We start from the raw sequence: 17,603 nt of genomic DNA, 5'->3' as shown, positions 1-17,603 counted from the left end.
TAGTTCTTCTGTCAGTTATCCATACTTCTCCTTCCTGTAATTTCTTAATATCTCTCACCCCATGTCTTTGGTTGTAGTTTTGGCACTGTCTTTCAACTCTCCTTTCTTCCTTGACCTCGATGGTTTTCTATCCACTGCTTGTGGTTGCAATTGACCTTCAGCTATTGGCAAAGTTGTTTTAATCCTTCTACCCATCAACAACTCTGCTGGACTGAATCCATTTTCTAGAGGAGTTGCTTGATATGCCATCAAAGAAATGTATGGATCTTCTGACTTCTTAATCAGCATTTTAACTGTTTTAACTGCTGACTCAACCAGTCCATTAATTTGAGGAAACTTTGGGCTACTAGAAATGTGTGTGATTCCATACCCTTTGGAAACCTTTGAAATTCCAATGTTCACACTGGATCAAACTGAGGCCCATTGTCTGATCGAACAATATCTGGAATGCCATGTGGAGCGAATATGGACTTGCAATGGTTTATGATTTCAGCAGCTGTCAGTCTATCAAGTTTTACAATTTCAGGAAAATAAGAATAGTAGTCAGCTAAAAGAAGATAACACAAATTCTTGTACTTCAACAAGTCCATACCAATCATCTCCCATGGTCTCCATCTCCATAGTTCCAATCATCAGGAAATGGTATTAGAATGAGAGGTTGGTGCCAGTTCTTAGATTCTTGAATAGAAGCCATGCAAAATTTTTTTACCTTTTCTTCTAGTTCTTTACTTATTCCAAACCAGAAGACAGAACATCTGGCTCTAGCTCCGCATTTATATTGTAATTCCAAGATGACCTTTGTGAATCTGATTTAGAACTTCACTTTGATGTGATCGAGGAATGATGATTCTACAGCCTCTCATCACTATCCCATCTTGGAGATTTCGTAACGATGTTGCCAGAAAGGTAGACAAAAGGAATCTACATCTTTCTTTGCATGCCATCCATTCATTGTATGTAATGAAAGTTTCTGACAAAATTCGTCGTCAGCAAGTTGTGCTTCTCTTAGTTCTTCCAGTCTTTTCGAAGAAGCTGGTAGAGTCTCTTTAATCATTTGGACGTATGCATCTATTTCGTCTTCTAATTCATTTGCCTTGTTTGGATACACTTGAGGACTCCTGGATAAAGCATCTGATGCATACAGGTCCTTTCCTGGAATATGAACTATGTCATAAGAGTATTGCATCATCCTCAATTTGATTCTTTGTAGCCTTGGTGACAAGTCGTCCAAATATTTTTTTAATAATAATAACGTGATCCTCATGTATTCCCAAGGGATCAGCATGATCCGTCCAGGGAATTTGTTAGTGTTAGTAAACATCCATGCCTGAACCGGGATTCAAACCCAGACCTGCACAGTGAGAAGCTAGTTCCCTAACCACTCGACTGCCAGGCGTTTTCTGGAGAAGATAGGAATCAGAGGTTTATGATCACTTCCTATCTTGAAATGAGTTCCTGTTAGGTAATCCTTAAATTTCTAACAACCCCATGCAATAGCCAAGGCTTCCTTTTCGATTTGGACGTAGTGAGTCTCAGATGTGGTTAAAGTTCTGGAAACATAGGCAATAACACCAATCTACCCATCATCTTGTTTTTGGCATGAGGTGGCTTCCAAGCCACACAAAGATTCATCAACAGTAACTATGAATTCATGGTTAGGATTGAAGATTTTCAAAACAAGATCAGATGACAGTATCTCCTTCCATTTGAGAAAAACATTTTTCTCTCTGAGGTATATCCCAGTCAAAATCTATTTTGTTGCATAGTTAGAGGAGAAAGCACTTCTGCAAAATTTGGAACGAAATGAGTCAAGTAATTCGCAATGCCCAACATCTGTTTCAATTCCTTCTTATTTGTTGGTGACGTATACTCCTTGATAGTAGATTTTCTCATCATCTGGGTGAATTCTTTGGCTATCAATGATGTGACCAAGAAATTTAATTTTGCTTGTTGAGAAGATACATTTTTCTTTGTTCAAAGTCAAGTGAACATCTTTCAGTTTTTGACAAACTTCTCTTAATCTCACATCGTGCTCTTCTTGAGTAGATCCCCACTAGTATGTCATCCATGTGACAAACTGTTCCACTTGTGTTTTCCAGAATTTGTATCATTCTTCTCTTTAGGAATGTTCTGGAGCAGAAGAGATTCCAAAGGGCAGTCTAAGAAATTGGAATCTTCCAAATGGAGCAATAAATGCTGCGAGATAATTTGATTTTTCATCCAATGGGATTTGCCAGAATCCTGAATTTGCATCCAGTTTTGAGAACACTTTAGCACCAGATAAGAGATTTAGTGTGTATTCTACTTTGGGTAAGGGGATTCAAATTCTAATAAAAAAATTTTTGTTCAGCTCGATCAGATCCACACAAATTCTCACCTTTCCATCACTTTTGGGCACTATGATGACAGGAGAGCACCTCTCTGTTGGCTCAGTGACTGGAGTTATGACTTTTTGTTCGACTACCCTTTTTATCTCAATTTCTGTCTTTTTTAAAAGAGGTATAGTTACTCGTCTTGGCTATATTACAGCAGATGGAACAGCATCAGGCTTGAGTTGTATGGAATATCATTCCTTCATGAGTCCAAGTCCTTTGAACAGTTCAGGAAACTCTTTTTTTGGATCTATAGCAGTAATCTGTTGAACAGCACTGATATTGGGTCCTAAGCCTGGTCCCTGCTTTGATTGGGCTATCAAAGCTGGTTTCCCAAGAAGACAGTTTTTCAAGCCATCGATGACATAGATTTCTTCTGTGCATTGCTTGTTTACATAGCTCAGAAGTGCTTTAAACATGTCCAGCACTTTTAACGGAGTGTTATCTGGACCACAGAGAGTTCTATCAGCTGGTTTCAAATTCAATTTCTGAAACATCTTGTGATACAAAGTTGCAGGTATTACTGTATGATCTGCTCTGCTATCTAGTTGAAATTCCAATTTCTTATTCATAATATTGACAAAACTGTTCAATCCTGGTTTGTGTTGTCTTGAATATGACCAAATAACAAAATTTTTAAATGCTGGTTTGGTTTCTTTGCTAAACAAACGGAAGTGTCCCAGTTTTGAACATTTAAAACATTTGGAATCTCTAGCTGGACATAATCTTCTCTCGTGTCTCTGCTTGACACATCATTTGCATGTCTCAGAATGTTGGGAATCTGAAAAGTTCTTGCTCTTTGGTTTATTTTTCACATTAGACTTTTGAGATTGAAAGTGATCAGATTTTCTTGAAGACATTCATGTATAGGAACGATGTTGTCCATTTCATTGAGTTTATGTTGTTGTTGCTTGATTGATTCACTAAGTCTAACTTGTTCTACCACTTTTGTTAGCGTAAATTTGGCATTCAATTGCAACCTTTCACTCAGAGATTTATCTCAAATACCAACAACAATACGATCACGTATGAGTTGATCATACAATTCCCCATAATCACAATGTTCAGCAAGGCTATATAAAGCAGTAATGAAGTTGTTTACTGATTCTCCTTGCTGTACACGTTTGTTGAACTGTACTTGTTCAAAAATTGTATTCTTTTTAACAATGAAATGATCACTAAACTTCTTCACAACAAGTTCAAAGTTTCCCCTTTCAGTGTCAGTCTGAAAGGGGAAAGAAGTGTAAATGTCCTCAGTTTGTTCACCCATAATATAAATCAGCGAGTTTACCTGCTCTTCTCCCGTCTTGGTGGAATGTCCAGAAGCTATAGAATCTCTGGAAGCGAGTTATCCATCTTGACCAGTTTGCAGGTATTGAAAATGTGAAATTGTCTGGCTGGTTCATCTGTATTGCTGGAATTGCAAAAGGAAAAGTGGGCGATGGAATGGTCCTGGGGAGCGATAGATGCTACAAGTGTAACATAGGATCCTATGTTATACTTGTAGATCTGGACACCGCTCCGCTTGAGTCAGGGATGATGAGAAAAAAAAATTTCTGAACAAGGGAGGCAATGGAACAAAATGTTTGGGAAACTGATAAATGCATGAAATATTTTTGATGCATTACAATTGGTACTAGGGTTCCCATGATTAAAAAACAAAGGAATAATGTTTTGTAGTCTATAAAGCCTTGAATTCTATGCTCTAATTGTGATTCAAAATAATAATAGATGTATAAATATCATTGAGCTTTCTGCTTTACTTTTCATATTAAAATTTCAAGTTCGTCCAGTTTTTTTTTTACTAAAACCCATTAAATTCATTAGTCATTGAATTTATTTGTCTTGAAAACGTGGCAATTTTTGTATAAATTAAAACCAGGTAAAGTTTCTAATTTTTTGTGATAAAACCCATTAAATCTGTGAAAGAATAAAATGTATAAACTATTGAGCAACATCATGCAAGTCGGAAACACATTCACCAATTGTGCAAGAAACAATCTTGTCAATAGAATTTGTTTCATTTAGTTTATGCTGAATGGCCGTTTGAATGTACATTGAAATGAGAAACCTGCACCATATGTGTGATACTGAATTGCCACCACGCATTCACTTTAATAGGGGAGACCCTCATGAATAAAAGCACTTTTCTCTACAAAAGAAAATGGTAATCCATGAAATAAATTTGGACTCAACAACCCCTTTCATGTTACATAAACTACAGATTGTTGTTGTTCATATTTTTTGCTCGTAGTTTATTCATTAATGCTGAATAAAATTGGAGAGATTAGAAAAAAAGCAGTTGGGTGATATGAAAATATGCATTCTTAATGATTACCAAGACTTGTTTTAATTAATAAGCAGTCAGTCAATTGAAATTTAAAAAAAAATATATTTATATATATATATTTTTAAAAAAATCATGATTTTTTCCACACCCTGCTATGTCCCTCTGTAGATATGGTTTCCGAAACCTTACAGCATACTCCAGTCCAGGACGAACTAAACTTTGGAAAAGCAGAAGAATGACATTAGAAGAATGCAAAAAGACTATTCACTTTTTTGACCACTGCTGAACAGTGTTCAGAAACCCTAAGCCACTCGTCAATGAGAATTCCCAAATCGGTGGTTCTAATTGCATTCAGAATATATAACACCACTCAAATCATAAGTGAAACGTGGGTTGTTTGAACCAAAATGAACGAAAATGCATTTGTCAATGCTAAACATCATGTTCCACTCATTTGCATGTATGCTCCAGACCATCTTAAACAGGATTGCAGCATATATGCTGCAATCCTGTTTAAGATGGTCTGGAGAAACTTCCTATCGCTTTGATTTCACACTGCCCCTATTTTACCTTCACATCATCTGTAAATGTGCTAACAATCCCATCGATACCCTGTTAGTATTTATCAATAAAAAGTGAAAGAAGTATGAGGCCAAGAACACTTTCTTCAGTAACTCTACTTGTAACATCTGTACAATTATAGAATTCTCCGTTCACCCTCACCCATTGTGACCTATCTGTTAAACACGATTCTATTCAATTCAGCAAGTTGCCTCCGATCTTGTATAATGGCTTCAAGAGTTTACCATGTTGAACCTCGTCAAATGCTTTCTGGAAATTAAGATAAATAACATTGACGTTTTTGCCCTTATATAAGGCCTTAAGGTACGTTTACATGAGATGGTAATTAAATTTTAGGTTGCCAAGTACGATACAATGTATGCAGACGATAAGGGCTGTTTACACGGCTTTAGTTGGCAAGTGTGCAAGTGATTTAGTTGGTAAATAAAATAAGAACGGTTCTATTTTTCCGGTTAAGTAGACCTATGTGTATGCGCCAGTGGGCGTGACCTGCCGCTTTTGGAGGGGTCTTTTTGCTCTCTCACGGAGGGGTTTATTTTGATCTCAAGCGTGAACCTGTTCATGCTCCGTTGTCTCCTGAAGTTTCGCTAGAATTCCGCGGAAATATTGGATGGTGAGATGGCCAGAGGACACAACCTTCAAGTTTGTTGAAAAATATCTTCGCAATGGACGTTTGTTGAACTATAGAAATGAAAACTATCTTAACAAACAAGCTAAAAATTAATCAATGGAATATTGGGTCGACGTGCTGCCAGGAGTTGAAAAGAAAATTGAAGGTTCAAAAATATATCGGGTGTGGAAAATTTATTATATATTAAAAACTGAATGGGGATATTTCTCTAATCCAGAAGGAATTTGCTGCCATCTATTGTAAAAATACATAATCAAATATTTAACAAAGATAATAGGCCTATGTGCATTAAAATGCATCTGCATTAAATTTTAAAAATAATAAAATTTCAAATAATTTTTACGTTTAATGAATTTTTATTATTTAATTTTAACCCTTAGAATTTTCTACAAACGCCAAGAATCTTCTCCCATAATCTTTTCGGCTTACATAATAAATAATTTATCTCCTCTTTAACGTCGATTAAAATATCACATGATCGATATTTACGACAATAATAATTATACAGGGCTTAATATTTACGTCAGTCTACAATATGTTGTGTATTCTTCTTTCCCCTTCTTGCATAAGTGAAAGTGAATAAATGTATTCTTAAAAAAAAAAAATCATATAATGTGGCTCTGACACAGTGTTCGTAAGTTCTACCGGATCATCTTCATCCATTGTTGCGGAAGGTATGAGCTTTGGAAAAAAAACCACCTCTTTAAATACCAGATATATAAAAAATCATTACTATTATTCTCCAGCGAGTTGAGTCTCTCTCCTTCCGTTGATTTGAGTCTAATGTAGCGTGCATGCGCCAACTGCACTCCCCTCTGTAAAAATTGTCCAATGAGCATCTACTTACTACTTATCGCTAATGTTTAAACATTAGAAACACATTAGCAAGCTTTTAGTTTCCTGGGACGATATCCTAAGCAAAACTACTCCAGTATATCTGTGCAAAACTGGCCCAGAAACTTCATTAGCACATTCCCTAAGGACCCTAGAGTAAATATCATCTGGTCCTGGTGCTTTGTTTCCACATATTCTCTTTAGAAAATTTAGGACATCCACATCCCCCATTTGAGTATCATTGAGGATTTTATTGGTCCATGCAACACCCGTACATTGAATATAGTTTTCTCCATTAAAAACCAACATGAAAAAATTGAATGCTCAACACATGCTTGCATTACTCTATACCTTAAAATAGACCCTTCTGGGGGGTGGGGGGGGCATAAATCACAAAAATTTCTCTCATACTGTAATAAAATAACAATCACAAATAGATCAAAATAACAAACACATAAGGTAAAACATTTGACAGAGTTACAGAATCTTACGTTCGCCAACAAGCAAAATTCTGACTTCTCTCTTGCCATTTCTAGGACCCATATTCACCTGAATGGAAGAATAAAACAGAATTAATGAAAGCAAGAAATGTTTGCTACCCTTTTCACATTTTAATGATCTCTCCCCCCCCCCCTGAAACGCCACCCTAGGCTATTCAGAATAACATCCTAGATAGGTAGCACCAAGGAGGGTTTTCTATAGTCAGCTAGACCCGCCCCTTCCCCCGTAAATACACGTGTGTTGAAGATGTTAGATTTATCAGTGAATATGTGCTTGCTTGAATTGAATTTGGAAGGGAAAGCATCTTGCCCATGCAGAGATCGGGCCCAGATCAAACTTTTCTTACAAGTAAACTGTTGAGAGCAAATCGAAATATGATGTTAGCATATGTAATTCAGTCTACCTGATTAATAATTACCGCTTGTTTTATCAGCTTTCAGCCTAATCAACCAAAGCCCCCCCATCACTTGCAGGAAACTGTTCAACAGAAAATCTTATCTTAGCAGTAATGGTAGTGTTTGCTCATGGGTGGAGATGGGGGGGGGGAGCAATGCCCCCCAGCGTCAAAGGTAAAGCCAACCGATCTAATGTATTTGCGTATATATTAATTGACATCATCATCATCATCATGCCCCCCCCCCAGACTTGAAAGTCTCAATTTCGCCTATGTGTTTGCTACTTCATTTTACTTTTGGGAATATTTTTGAAACCAATGCAAATACTTTCGACAATAATATCAGCTGAAAATAATTTTTGAAAAAAATAAATTTAATACCGGCGATTACCTAGAATAATGGGATCCTCACGTGGGAACATCTGAAGATGACTGCAAGAGTGAAATTAAGCGATAGGATAATAATTCAGTGGATTTTGGCGCGAAGCATATTCGCGATATTAATCAATCGTATCTCTGCCACACACAGAAATTAATTTTTCTCGTCCGATTCTAATCAAACTCCCGAGAAATGTTTATAATAAACATACGAGTGTGCAGCATTGACGCAGAGGTGTTTTTTCCGCACCGCGAGCCCACTTTCTGAAGTATGTAACATGAGTAATTAACAACGCAGTCGTTGTAGAGGCTAAAACGAGGAAGCGTTGTGGAACGGTCTCTCGTCGTCGTCATCATCATCATCAACCCAAGCCTATATTTTTATTGTTATTCAACGCGTTTGTGACTCGAGGTACTACATCATGTCGTCGCCTTCGTGTGCGCAAAAGATTGTCTTAAAAAACAGCACGAAGATTAGCCTGAACGAACGTTTCACCGCTTATCGGCAGCAGGCGCAAAACACGGCGGCGTTCCGTCAGAAATCCATGAAGCAAGCGTCGGCGGAGAACACCAGGCTCGCTCAACAAATGGCGAGGCGGCCGACAGTCATCGCCGCTCTGCGCCTCAAGAGACGAAGCTTGCAGCAGAGATTGGGAGGAGTGGGAGGCCAGCAGAGAACGAGAAGGAACCCCGTCAAGGCAAGACTGGACTTTGGTTCGCGTTCCACCAACATCTATCGAAGATTGGGACAGTTGACCAGAGGCAGGAACATCGTGCGCAGGGGTGCGAATAGACGTTACGACGCCAGACCTGGCACTTCGCCGCTGCTGAAGGCCAGGCTCGGCCAAGCGAGGGGCGCCAACAACAACAGGAGGTTCAGAAAGTTCTTCGCCTCTTCCAGAAATCAGTTTCAGCAACAGATGCAAAGTTTCGGTCGTGGCTTCTCAAATTTCGGTAAACAGCGCCGTGGTCGAGGACGTTCCCAGCTCGTCAGAGGTGGCCGAGGCGGTAGGTGGAACCGTGGCCAGCAGCAACACGTTCCCACCAAACAGGAATTAGACACTCAACTGGATGAATACATGGCCGAATCGAAGGGACCCCTTGACTCTCAGATGGGCGCCTTTGTTGGATCGAACTTCTGAAACCTTCCTTCCGTCAAGGAGTTTGAGTGTTTTTATGTAGGTAATCTTCATGTTCATTTTATGTAATCTTGTGTATCTAGCTTAGACGTCAACCATAATGTGTATCGATCTACAATAAAATGTAGTTGGCCTATATATTTTTGTTTTGAAGGGAACAATGATTGAAAAATTAAAAGAGAAAGTTGCATCATCAAGTTATTAAACACATTTATATAATTGACGTGCAGTTGAGTATTGTTGAGATGATTCTACTAAGTTTCCTTCCCCCCCCCCCCCTTATTGCTGGTTATTTTGAACCTTGAAAGTGTCTTGAATTTCATTGAAAATGTGTGAACAGTTAGAGGTGAAAGATGTATTTGAGATCTTCAAGGAAGGAAAAAAAAAAACTTATTTTGTTTGAAACTGTTACCAGATGTGTATGGCAGTTGAGACCATGAATGAGGTGATATTAAATACGCTGGTGTTGAAATGATTGTTTTTTCATGTTCGCACACTCTTTACGCGTAAGCACCCTGGTGGGAATATGCTTGTGTTTTTTTGTTTGTTTTATTCAACAATTATGTGACATTTACCATAACCAAAGGCTCGTTCACACGGGTTAAGTAACTCAGCAGTTAAATAAATTTTAACAGGTCAAATGTGTTTGACTTGTTTCCACGTTACCAATACGTGTAGTTGAGCTCATAAGTTTATTCTGGCCTAAGAGGAACCAGCTGAACTCGTAATTCAGCTACCAGATGCATATTAAATGAAAATTCTAATCATAATGCAAGATTATGTAATTAAAGAATGATTTTCGAGGCTGGACAAATTCAAGGTCACCATTGGGAATAGAAGATCTGTATTGGTGCCTAAAACTTGTTAAATGTTGTTGCTGAATTGAAGTGCAAAGGTGACGTAGAATTTTCTGATTTTATTGTTACATCTTCTAACATGGGAAAAGAAAACATTATTAGGACAGTTATGCTTAAGCAAAATACTAGGCTTGGTTCTTACAGAATTGGGCTGCCACCTAAATATTTTTCTAATTTGTCAAGCCCTGATTTGACTGATTATTTATGCGGATTCAATAAGCTGGCAGAGCAAATGTGTTAAAATTTGGCACATTAATTTGGTTTATTGGTTATACATGAACATTAAACATAAGAAAACACTTATTTTTATCTTGTGTTTTTGTCTCGTGTATATTTACCAGTTACAATGCAGTAAGTGCATCAAACTATTTTAAATTAGATGAATATATTTCTTCAATTTCTGAACATTTTGTCAAATCTTTGGTTCTTGGTCGTGATGAAGATTCAGCGCTTTCCCATTTCAAAATAAGTAATATCCATAGCTCTAACCATCTTGTTCATTGTTTGGATGTTTTATTACTGTAATCCAGATTTCTGAAGCTCCACGAAAAACATTCAATGCAACTTCATTGTAGTTTCTTCCCCCCACTTCCGAAATATAACAGTTAAACAGAGATGTGAACACATACGAGAGAGAAAGCCAATAATGACAAGACCATGCCTCTTTCTGGGACGTGTATGGTGACTAGTTAATCCTCTAAAAAAATAGACGACTATTAATTTTCACCTCAAGGGGGTTTAAGTTACATTTTTCACAAAATACAAAAGAAGTAGTAGTCACTTTTGCAAAAATGCGTACAGGAGGTACGAAATGAGAAGACATCCAACCATAAATCATTATCATTGTAGCATTTCGCTTTTTTGCTAAAGGAATTTTTGTTATCTAGCTTGAACCCTGCACCTAAAGCATGGGCAGTGTAATGCGAAAAAATAATTCTGTAGAGTAATTTACGCTTCAAAATTTTTAAAAAAAATATTTTATATTTGCTTATAACTTAAAAAAAAAAAATTCGGAGGAGTAAATTTTTATGTGCGCATCTAAATGCATACTAGCAAACATTGAGTATGGAACTTACTTGTCCCACTGTTTATATCTTTCAATTCAAAATAACATTGAAATTTGATCAACTGCTAAATTACCTGAACTGTGTTAACAAGCCTTGGGTCGTCAGTTGCAAGCACTTCTAAGTCAGATTGTTACATTTATTTGTCAAAAAATTAAGTACATTTATTCCATATTGAAACATTTTTAACCTCAAAGAGATGAAACATATTTCATTTAGAAACTGTTGAAGCTGATATGTAACACATGCTATAATTTGTATTGATAATCATTTATCCAAATTTTACTGTCTATAGAAATAACTAACAAAGAAGGGTCCTAAGTTTTGGGGACTATAGCCACTAGTGGCAGCACAAGCATGCAGTTTAAAATATACTCACTCCCCCATCTAGCACTGTGGTTAGAATGTTTTTGGCCATAAAACACGAGAGCTGTGCACAGATGTGTTGTGTTAAGGTTAGTTGCCTTCATCCTGCCATTCAAGAAACATTTCAATGGGAAAGTTACGTCAAAGTTATAATTTTCAACTGTCTTGGACCCCCAAAGCAGAATATGCCAAAATGTGCGACGTACGTCGCAGAACAATCTGGAAGAATTTTAAGAAAAGTGTAGAAAAGCGCTATTGTGTATATGTGAATTTTTACGGCAGAACATTTTCAGTCAGCTGAGGGCTCGTTGCGGAACATCGCAAAACATTCTGCTTTGGGGTCTTTGGCTCCAAAGCAAAATGTGCTGAAATATGCAGTGTGCGTTACATCACAATCAGTGCTACTGTAAAGCAACATGAAAGAATTTTAAAGAAAATGCAGAAAACATTATAATGGGGACTTTTATCGCACAACATTTCCATTTAGCCGAGGAGGCTCGTTGCATAACAATGCAAAATTGCTTTGGGTAATGTACAGAGACTGTAGTCACTGTTTCTTATATCGACAACATTACACTTCCATTAGTATTTCTGAAGTCTCTGCGACTTTTTTCCTAAATGCTGAGAAAGTTTAATGCAGCAAAATTACTTTTTAAAAATCCTTCCTAACAGCAAAGGTGGAAAATATGACCATTATAGCATGTGTGTGTAGACAAAACTATTCTGATTATGGGAATTGAGAGATGGTTCATCTATTTTAAACCTTTTGTGGGCCATTTTTTTTCCTTTGAAATTTCTCAATTTTTTGTGATTTATTATTGTTTGAGAATATCGATAAATGAATTTTTCATTTTTATTTTATTGAATATATTGGACTTGTAACGGCAAGCCCACACAATTAATGTGTGATACTCATTACCCAAAGAAGTATTTAAGAACTATGAGTAGGTGGGAAGGATACTTCCAACAACCTTAGAAAGGGTTAAACATTGGAACATTCTTCACATACTTGTGTTGTCACTGATGGTTGCAGTCTGCATATTTTTGAATAATGTTATGTATATGTTACTGTAAATGTGATAAATCCCGTGATTATGCATAGTCTCAGAGTTATCACATTTACCATAATACATGCATTACAACCACATTCAAGTAGAAAAACAGTCAAAAATTTGTGGTCTGATTTTTCTGCACAAAACATTGATTTTGCAGGATTGGTATTTCTATGGAAGAGTTGATCAACTTTGCCCAAGACACCAACGAATAAGGCAAATACAAAAAATTCCATTTTCTTCTAGGACTTTTTATATTTTCGTGTATTTGCCTTATTCATTGTTGTCTTTGTAATGGTATTTCTATATTGTAAGAGAAATTATATTTAGAGTAGGCATTCATTCACATGATGCAGGTGTCGATATGTAAGAAGGTTACGTTTTTTTGTTCGAATGGAGAAATTGGTTAGTTTTTTGTTGTTTTATTCATTCAGATTGATATTTACTGTTGGTTTTTCCCATAATGTGCTAAGGCAGATTTAAGGTCAGTTCGGTGTCCTTCAAACATTCATACTATTTTGTGAGACAGCTTAAGGTATTCTGATTTATAACAAGTTTAATCAAATCCATGAACTGACAAAAACAGTACATTTCTGATTATCTCTTATTATGCCCTAGGGTTTGACAGATCCCAGGTACTGAGTTCCCGTGAAGATTGAAAAAATGGCATTGGCGCCTTAAATTTTCTATAAAGAATTGGCTGTCTGAGCTTAACAAAGACTTTTTCGAATTTATGTCGTATCTTGCTATTACAGAAAGAAATTATAAGTCTATGTAAAGTAAAAGAATAGGGTCTATACTATATATATTTTCTTTGGAAAAAAAATGATTGACTCTCTTAAGAAGTTTTGCTTGTGTATTAATATCATATTTTTCAAGCCGTGCTGTATACGTGCATTCATGAGCAGAGATGCGAAATCTGTTTGTTTGTGGGTAGTCTCGTAGTTTTTTCCTCTTGATGACATTCGCAGTATAGTATGGGAAATGACCGAGCAGATTTTTTGCTTGGAACCCTGGATGACTACACAGCTCCCCCGCAATACATAGCAGATTGCACAGTGTCATAGGCAGCATGTTTCTCTCGACAGTATCCCAGTTGATTTGGATCAATTTAATTCCCAAGTTTTACTCAATTCCATATACTTGGTGTACAAGGGTAGAAGAAACTATAGAGCCAGGTGAAAAATCGAGATTTAAAAAAAAGTAATAAGGATTTTTTCAGATTTTTTTTCAAGGTGACTACAATGGAAAATAATACCTTGAAAACATATATATTCAAAAAAAATTTACTTTTTGCATAAATATTTTTTTTGTCAATTATTATAATGCAAATGGAAAAAACTGGCCCGCTTTTTTTTTTCTGTAAGACCAGACACGACCCAGGCTCTGTCCCTCCCAGGATATAAGCCTTTTACCAGTGTGGGTTGGATTGTGCTGCGGAAGTACCTTTTTTACTGGCATCACTTATCTCATTTGCATATTTTCTGCCTATACATTTCTAGAAACATCTCAAACAATTCAATGTCATTGTTTTCTATGAAACTATTCATAAATATGGGATAAGGTGTAAATCTAGACCAGGTTAAGATCATAGTGTTAAAAAAATTTTAGATCAATTTCTCAAGAAATTGGATAGAATATTAACAAACCTAAGAGACTGGACAATAATTTCAAGAACAGTCGATGTTATTCTGGGTATAAAAAAGGACAGACCATTTTCTTTAACAGGTCGGTTGAAAAGAATAGCAATAATTTGAGATGTGAACAAAAAATATCAAAGAAAATTTTCAATGATTTAGAAGTTCTTACTTCATTTCTAGTTCATTCTTCTCTTGTACGAGTAGTGTCCACAGAGGCAGATTTAACGGCACGCCTGGGACCCCGACTTCTGAAGGGTCCCAAAACCCCAAACTTTACACCTTTTTTTCTAATTTAAGGGGCCCAATTTTCTCTTGTGCCCACTGCCTTAACCGACTAAAATTCGCTTCAGGGTGTCCATAATAGAGGATTAGGAGGCACGCATACAGTTTGTTCAAAAGCAAAGGCTGCCACCATTTACAAGCGTGCACACAGTGATGAGATTGGAGCTCGCTAAAAAGTAATTTTAGGAGAATGAACATTAAAATGTCATTCTTTGCCATCGTCTTTTCAGATTAACTTGTATAAAGCCTATATAAAATTTCAAATGTTTATCTTTGAAATCAAGTACTTTTTAGTGAACTCCCATTTCATCAGTGTGTGTACTTGTAAAAGGTGGTCAGGGCAGTTTTCTTTCAAACACAATGTATGTGGGCCTCTTAATCTTCCATTATGGCTATCTATTTCTACTGAGAGACTTCTAAATCATGCAAAATTTTCTCTGGAGACTTTTTTTACATTCCAAATTATTGCTATTTGACCAACCTGTTAAAGAAAACAGCCCAAGCATTTTTTTAATACCCAGAATAACATTTACTATACTTCAAGAAATCACTGGCCAGTGTCTTGGGATATTATATATTCTGATTTCTCAAGCAATTAACCTGTAATTTTTGTAAAAACAATCTTACCTTTCTCTTATGTGAGAGAGAGCCTGTTACTTCGACCCATTTTTATTAGTTGAAATTCATTGAAAACAACGACCAATTGTTAAAAATGCTCCAAGAAATTATGCCTAGCCATAAGAATATGTAAATAAGGTAAGCGACATGAGTAGAAAGGACTGGGTTATTTTCCACTTACATATTGTAATGATAATTGAAAATATATACAGTAGAGACTATCCGGCCTAGTTTAAAAACAATACATTAATGAGTTAAAATATTACCTTTTCACATTTGGATAATCATTCATCAATGAACAGTTAAATAAGTTTAAATAATTTTTGTAAGAACTTGACCCATGTTTAATTTGTGTTTTGTTCATTTCAAAAGAGGAAGGTATTTGTACTATGCAGCAGTGTTTCCTAACCTTTTTGATATAATGGACTCCCTTAAGTGAAGGTCTGTTTCCATGCAGCATCCCCCATGAAATCCAAAATATTTTTTATAATTTCCATATAATAAAAAAATTGTAGTAAATTACAATTTCATAACACTAAATGTGTCCTTCATGCAATAGTAGTAAATGAGAATGGTCCCACGCACACATGGAACCACTGAGGTCTGTTGAAAAACAGTGCTGTACAGTGTATATGATTTTATGTTTCCTGCAATTAAGTTCATTATTACGTTTGCCTTGAAATGTATGCAATATTTTTATTCTTGAACTTCCTTTTTCTGCAGTAAATTTTTAAACAGTTCAGTACATAAACATTCATTAAGTGCTCGTCTGTACTTCGAGATCAGAAAATATGAATAAGAGCAGGTTTTGGTGTGAAAAGATGTTCTTGATGTGACAACATCCCTGTTATGCTTTGCATGGTAATTGTTAGGAGAGGATCACGGTGCCTAATTTTCAGTTGCTCATAAGTGTTATATTTCCTTTGAAAAATTTAAATGATGACAAGGAATGGTACTCCATTTTTAATGTGTTTCAGTCCAGGTATTGTTGCCAAAACAATATTCTGTGGTGGGAAATGAGAGAATGGTGCCTGGTAAATTACAGATCACCTCTCGACTTCATTGCTTAGGCTAGAGGTTCCCAGACTTTCCATTCTATCACCCTCCTTCTTCAGAACTTTTTTGTTCTCATTGGCCTCCCCAACTCAAGTTAATCCATAAGATCCTATGTTATTACCCAGAGCTTCTACTGCCCCCCCCCCGGACCACTCCATCTCCCCCCCCTTGAGAGCGATATTGCACACTTTCGGGAAACAATGGCTTAGGCCTTCATTCACCAGCTCCTTCTACGGGCTATTTCTCCATTTATATGCAGTTCTCTAGCTTCCTTTTTTTATGCACGGTTCCTGACCTCATAAGTGGATACAAGCTCCTTGAACGGAAGGGTATGTGTTGTGAACAGGGAAAATGCCTACCTCCACCCTTTTGCCTATGCAGATAATAGAATTTTTACTAAAGAAGTGGGGGTGATCTCTCCACATCCCACCTCTCTTGTATCTGCCGATTCCTGACCTCCGCATTTACTTGCGGTTCCCTTACCCTAACCCCTCATTAACCTTGGAGTGGCCTAAGTTATGTTGACTACATTTATCTACCCTCTTGCCCTAATTGACAATGTTTGGCAATGCACACTTTGCGAATGACTGCATTATGCCATATGACTTTCAAACCTAGGATAGACTAATACCTTCAAAGCAGAATATGCCGAAAACTAGTTTCCGTCGCAGAACAATCGGTGCTGCTACAGATGCAGAACAATCTCAAGAAGAATTTATTGAAACAGACTTCTGTGTGGAGAACACTATTATGGAAAATTTACGGCCAGCTGGGAATGAATCTGTGGGGACCAGGGTTTAAGCTACGGTTGCATTTTTTGCAAAGTGCGAAAGAAGAAGTAGCCACTTTCATAAAAATGCATACAGGAGGTATGAAACAAGTAGACATCCAATCATCACATTAGCATTGTGGCATTTTGCTAAAGCTTCCCCCCCCCCTCCATTTTCGCTTTTTTGCGAAAGGAATTTTTTATCCTGCTTAAACCCTGGTGGGCACTAATATCTTGACTAGTAAGTCAAAAAATACAAAAATCTTTTTATTTTTAATCAAGTTTTTACGTCCTTTCTCCTCCTGAGCAAGAAGTATCATCACCACCTCAAAACTTTGCCTTGCACTTACATCATCTGTCTTGGAACGAATGACGGATGTAAGTTGGTCTGTGTATTATGTCGTCTTTAAATAATTCACACGTTGCCTCAAGGAACTTTTTATTCAGCCGATACAAGGCTCCACCCCCTGCATTTCAGAATAAAATGGCAAAGTATTCTGTTGATCATTGAGCAGGATGCTATTTAAATTAAATGAAAGTTTTTGAAATCGCAAGGATAGGCTTGTCTTGTCTCGTGGGAAAATGTTCTGAAATGTGTTCCGAAGTATCAATTTTTTTCAGTTCTTTTTTTAATTCTATTTGTTTCGCAATATCCTTTGACAAATGCATTTCTCATTTATCAGATGAAAAATGGATGAGACCTGAGAATCCAAAATAATTTGTATTTCTATTTCATGTGGGTTTTCTTTTCATTTAATTGTGTCTATGGTTGAATCTG

At 36.7% G+C, this 17,603-nt stretch overlaps 2 protein-coding genes across 3 annotated transcripts in view; one reads left to right on the top strand and one right to left on the bottom strand.

Annotated features, from left to right (window-relative positions):
• The window catches only part of Miro (mitochondrial Rho GTPase), a 68,153-nt gene extending 59,934 nt beyond the window's left edge, over nt 1–8,219 (bottom strand). For both annotated transcript variants that reach the window (XM_089249219.1, XM_089249220.1), the window contains exons 1-2: nt 7,996–8,219; nt 7,201–7,258 (exon numbers count right to left, since the gene is read on the bottom strand). In XM_089249219.1, coding sequence (XP_089105345.1) covers nt 7,201–7,252 — 52 coding nt within the window. In that variant the 5' untranslated portion in view covers nt 7,253–7,258; nt 7,996–8,219. The remainder of the gene's footprint in view (nt 1–7,200; nt 7,259–7,995) is intronic.
• Nucleotides 8,220–8,314: 95 nt separating this feature from the next.
• Nucleotides 8,315–13,210, top strand: LOC149069374 (uncharacterized). Its single transcript, XM_089249221.1, has 2 exons — nt 8,315–9,160; nt 13,079–13,210. Exon 1 carries the CDS (start codon nt 8,405–8,407, stop codon nt 9,122–9,124), a length of 720 nt encoding a protein of 239 aa, XP_089105347.1. The 5' UTR covers nt 8,315–8,404; the 3' UTR covers nt 9,125–9,160; nt 13,079–13,210.
• Nucleotides 13,211–17,603: the final 4,393 nt, after the last annotated feature.

The sequence above is a fragment of the Pholcus phalangioides genome, unplaced genomic scaffold (genome assembly GCF_987345545.1).
Source record: "Pholcus phalangioides strain wild (caught in Gottingen) unplaced genomic scaffold, Ppha-v1.0 ptg000022l_1, whole genome shotgun sequence".
Lineage (NCBI taxonomy): Eukaryota > Metazoa > Arthropoda > Arachnida > Araneae > Pholcidae > Pholcus > Pholcus phalangioides.
The sequence above is the reverse complement of the archived record's forward strand: the minus strand, read 5'-3'. Positions and strand labels throughout refer to the sequence as shown.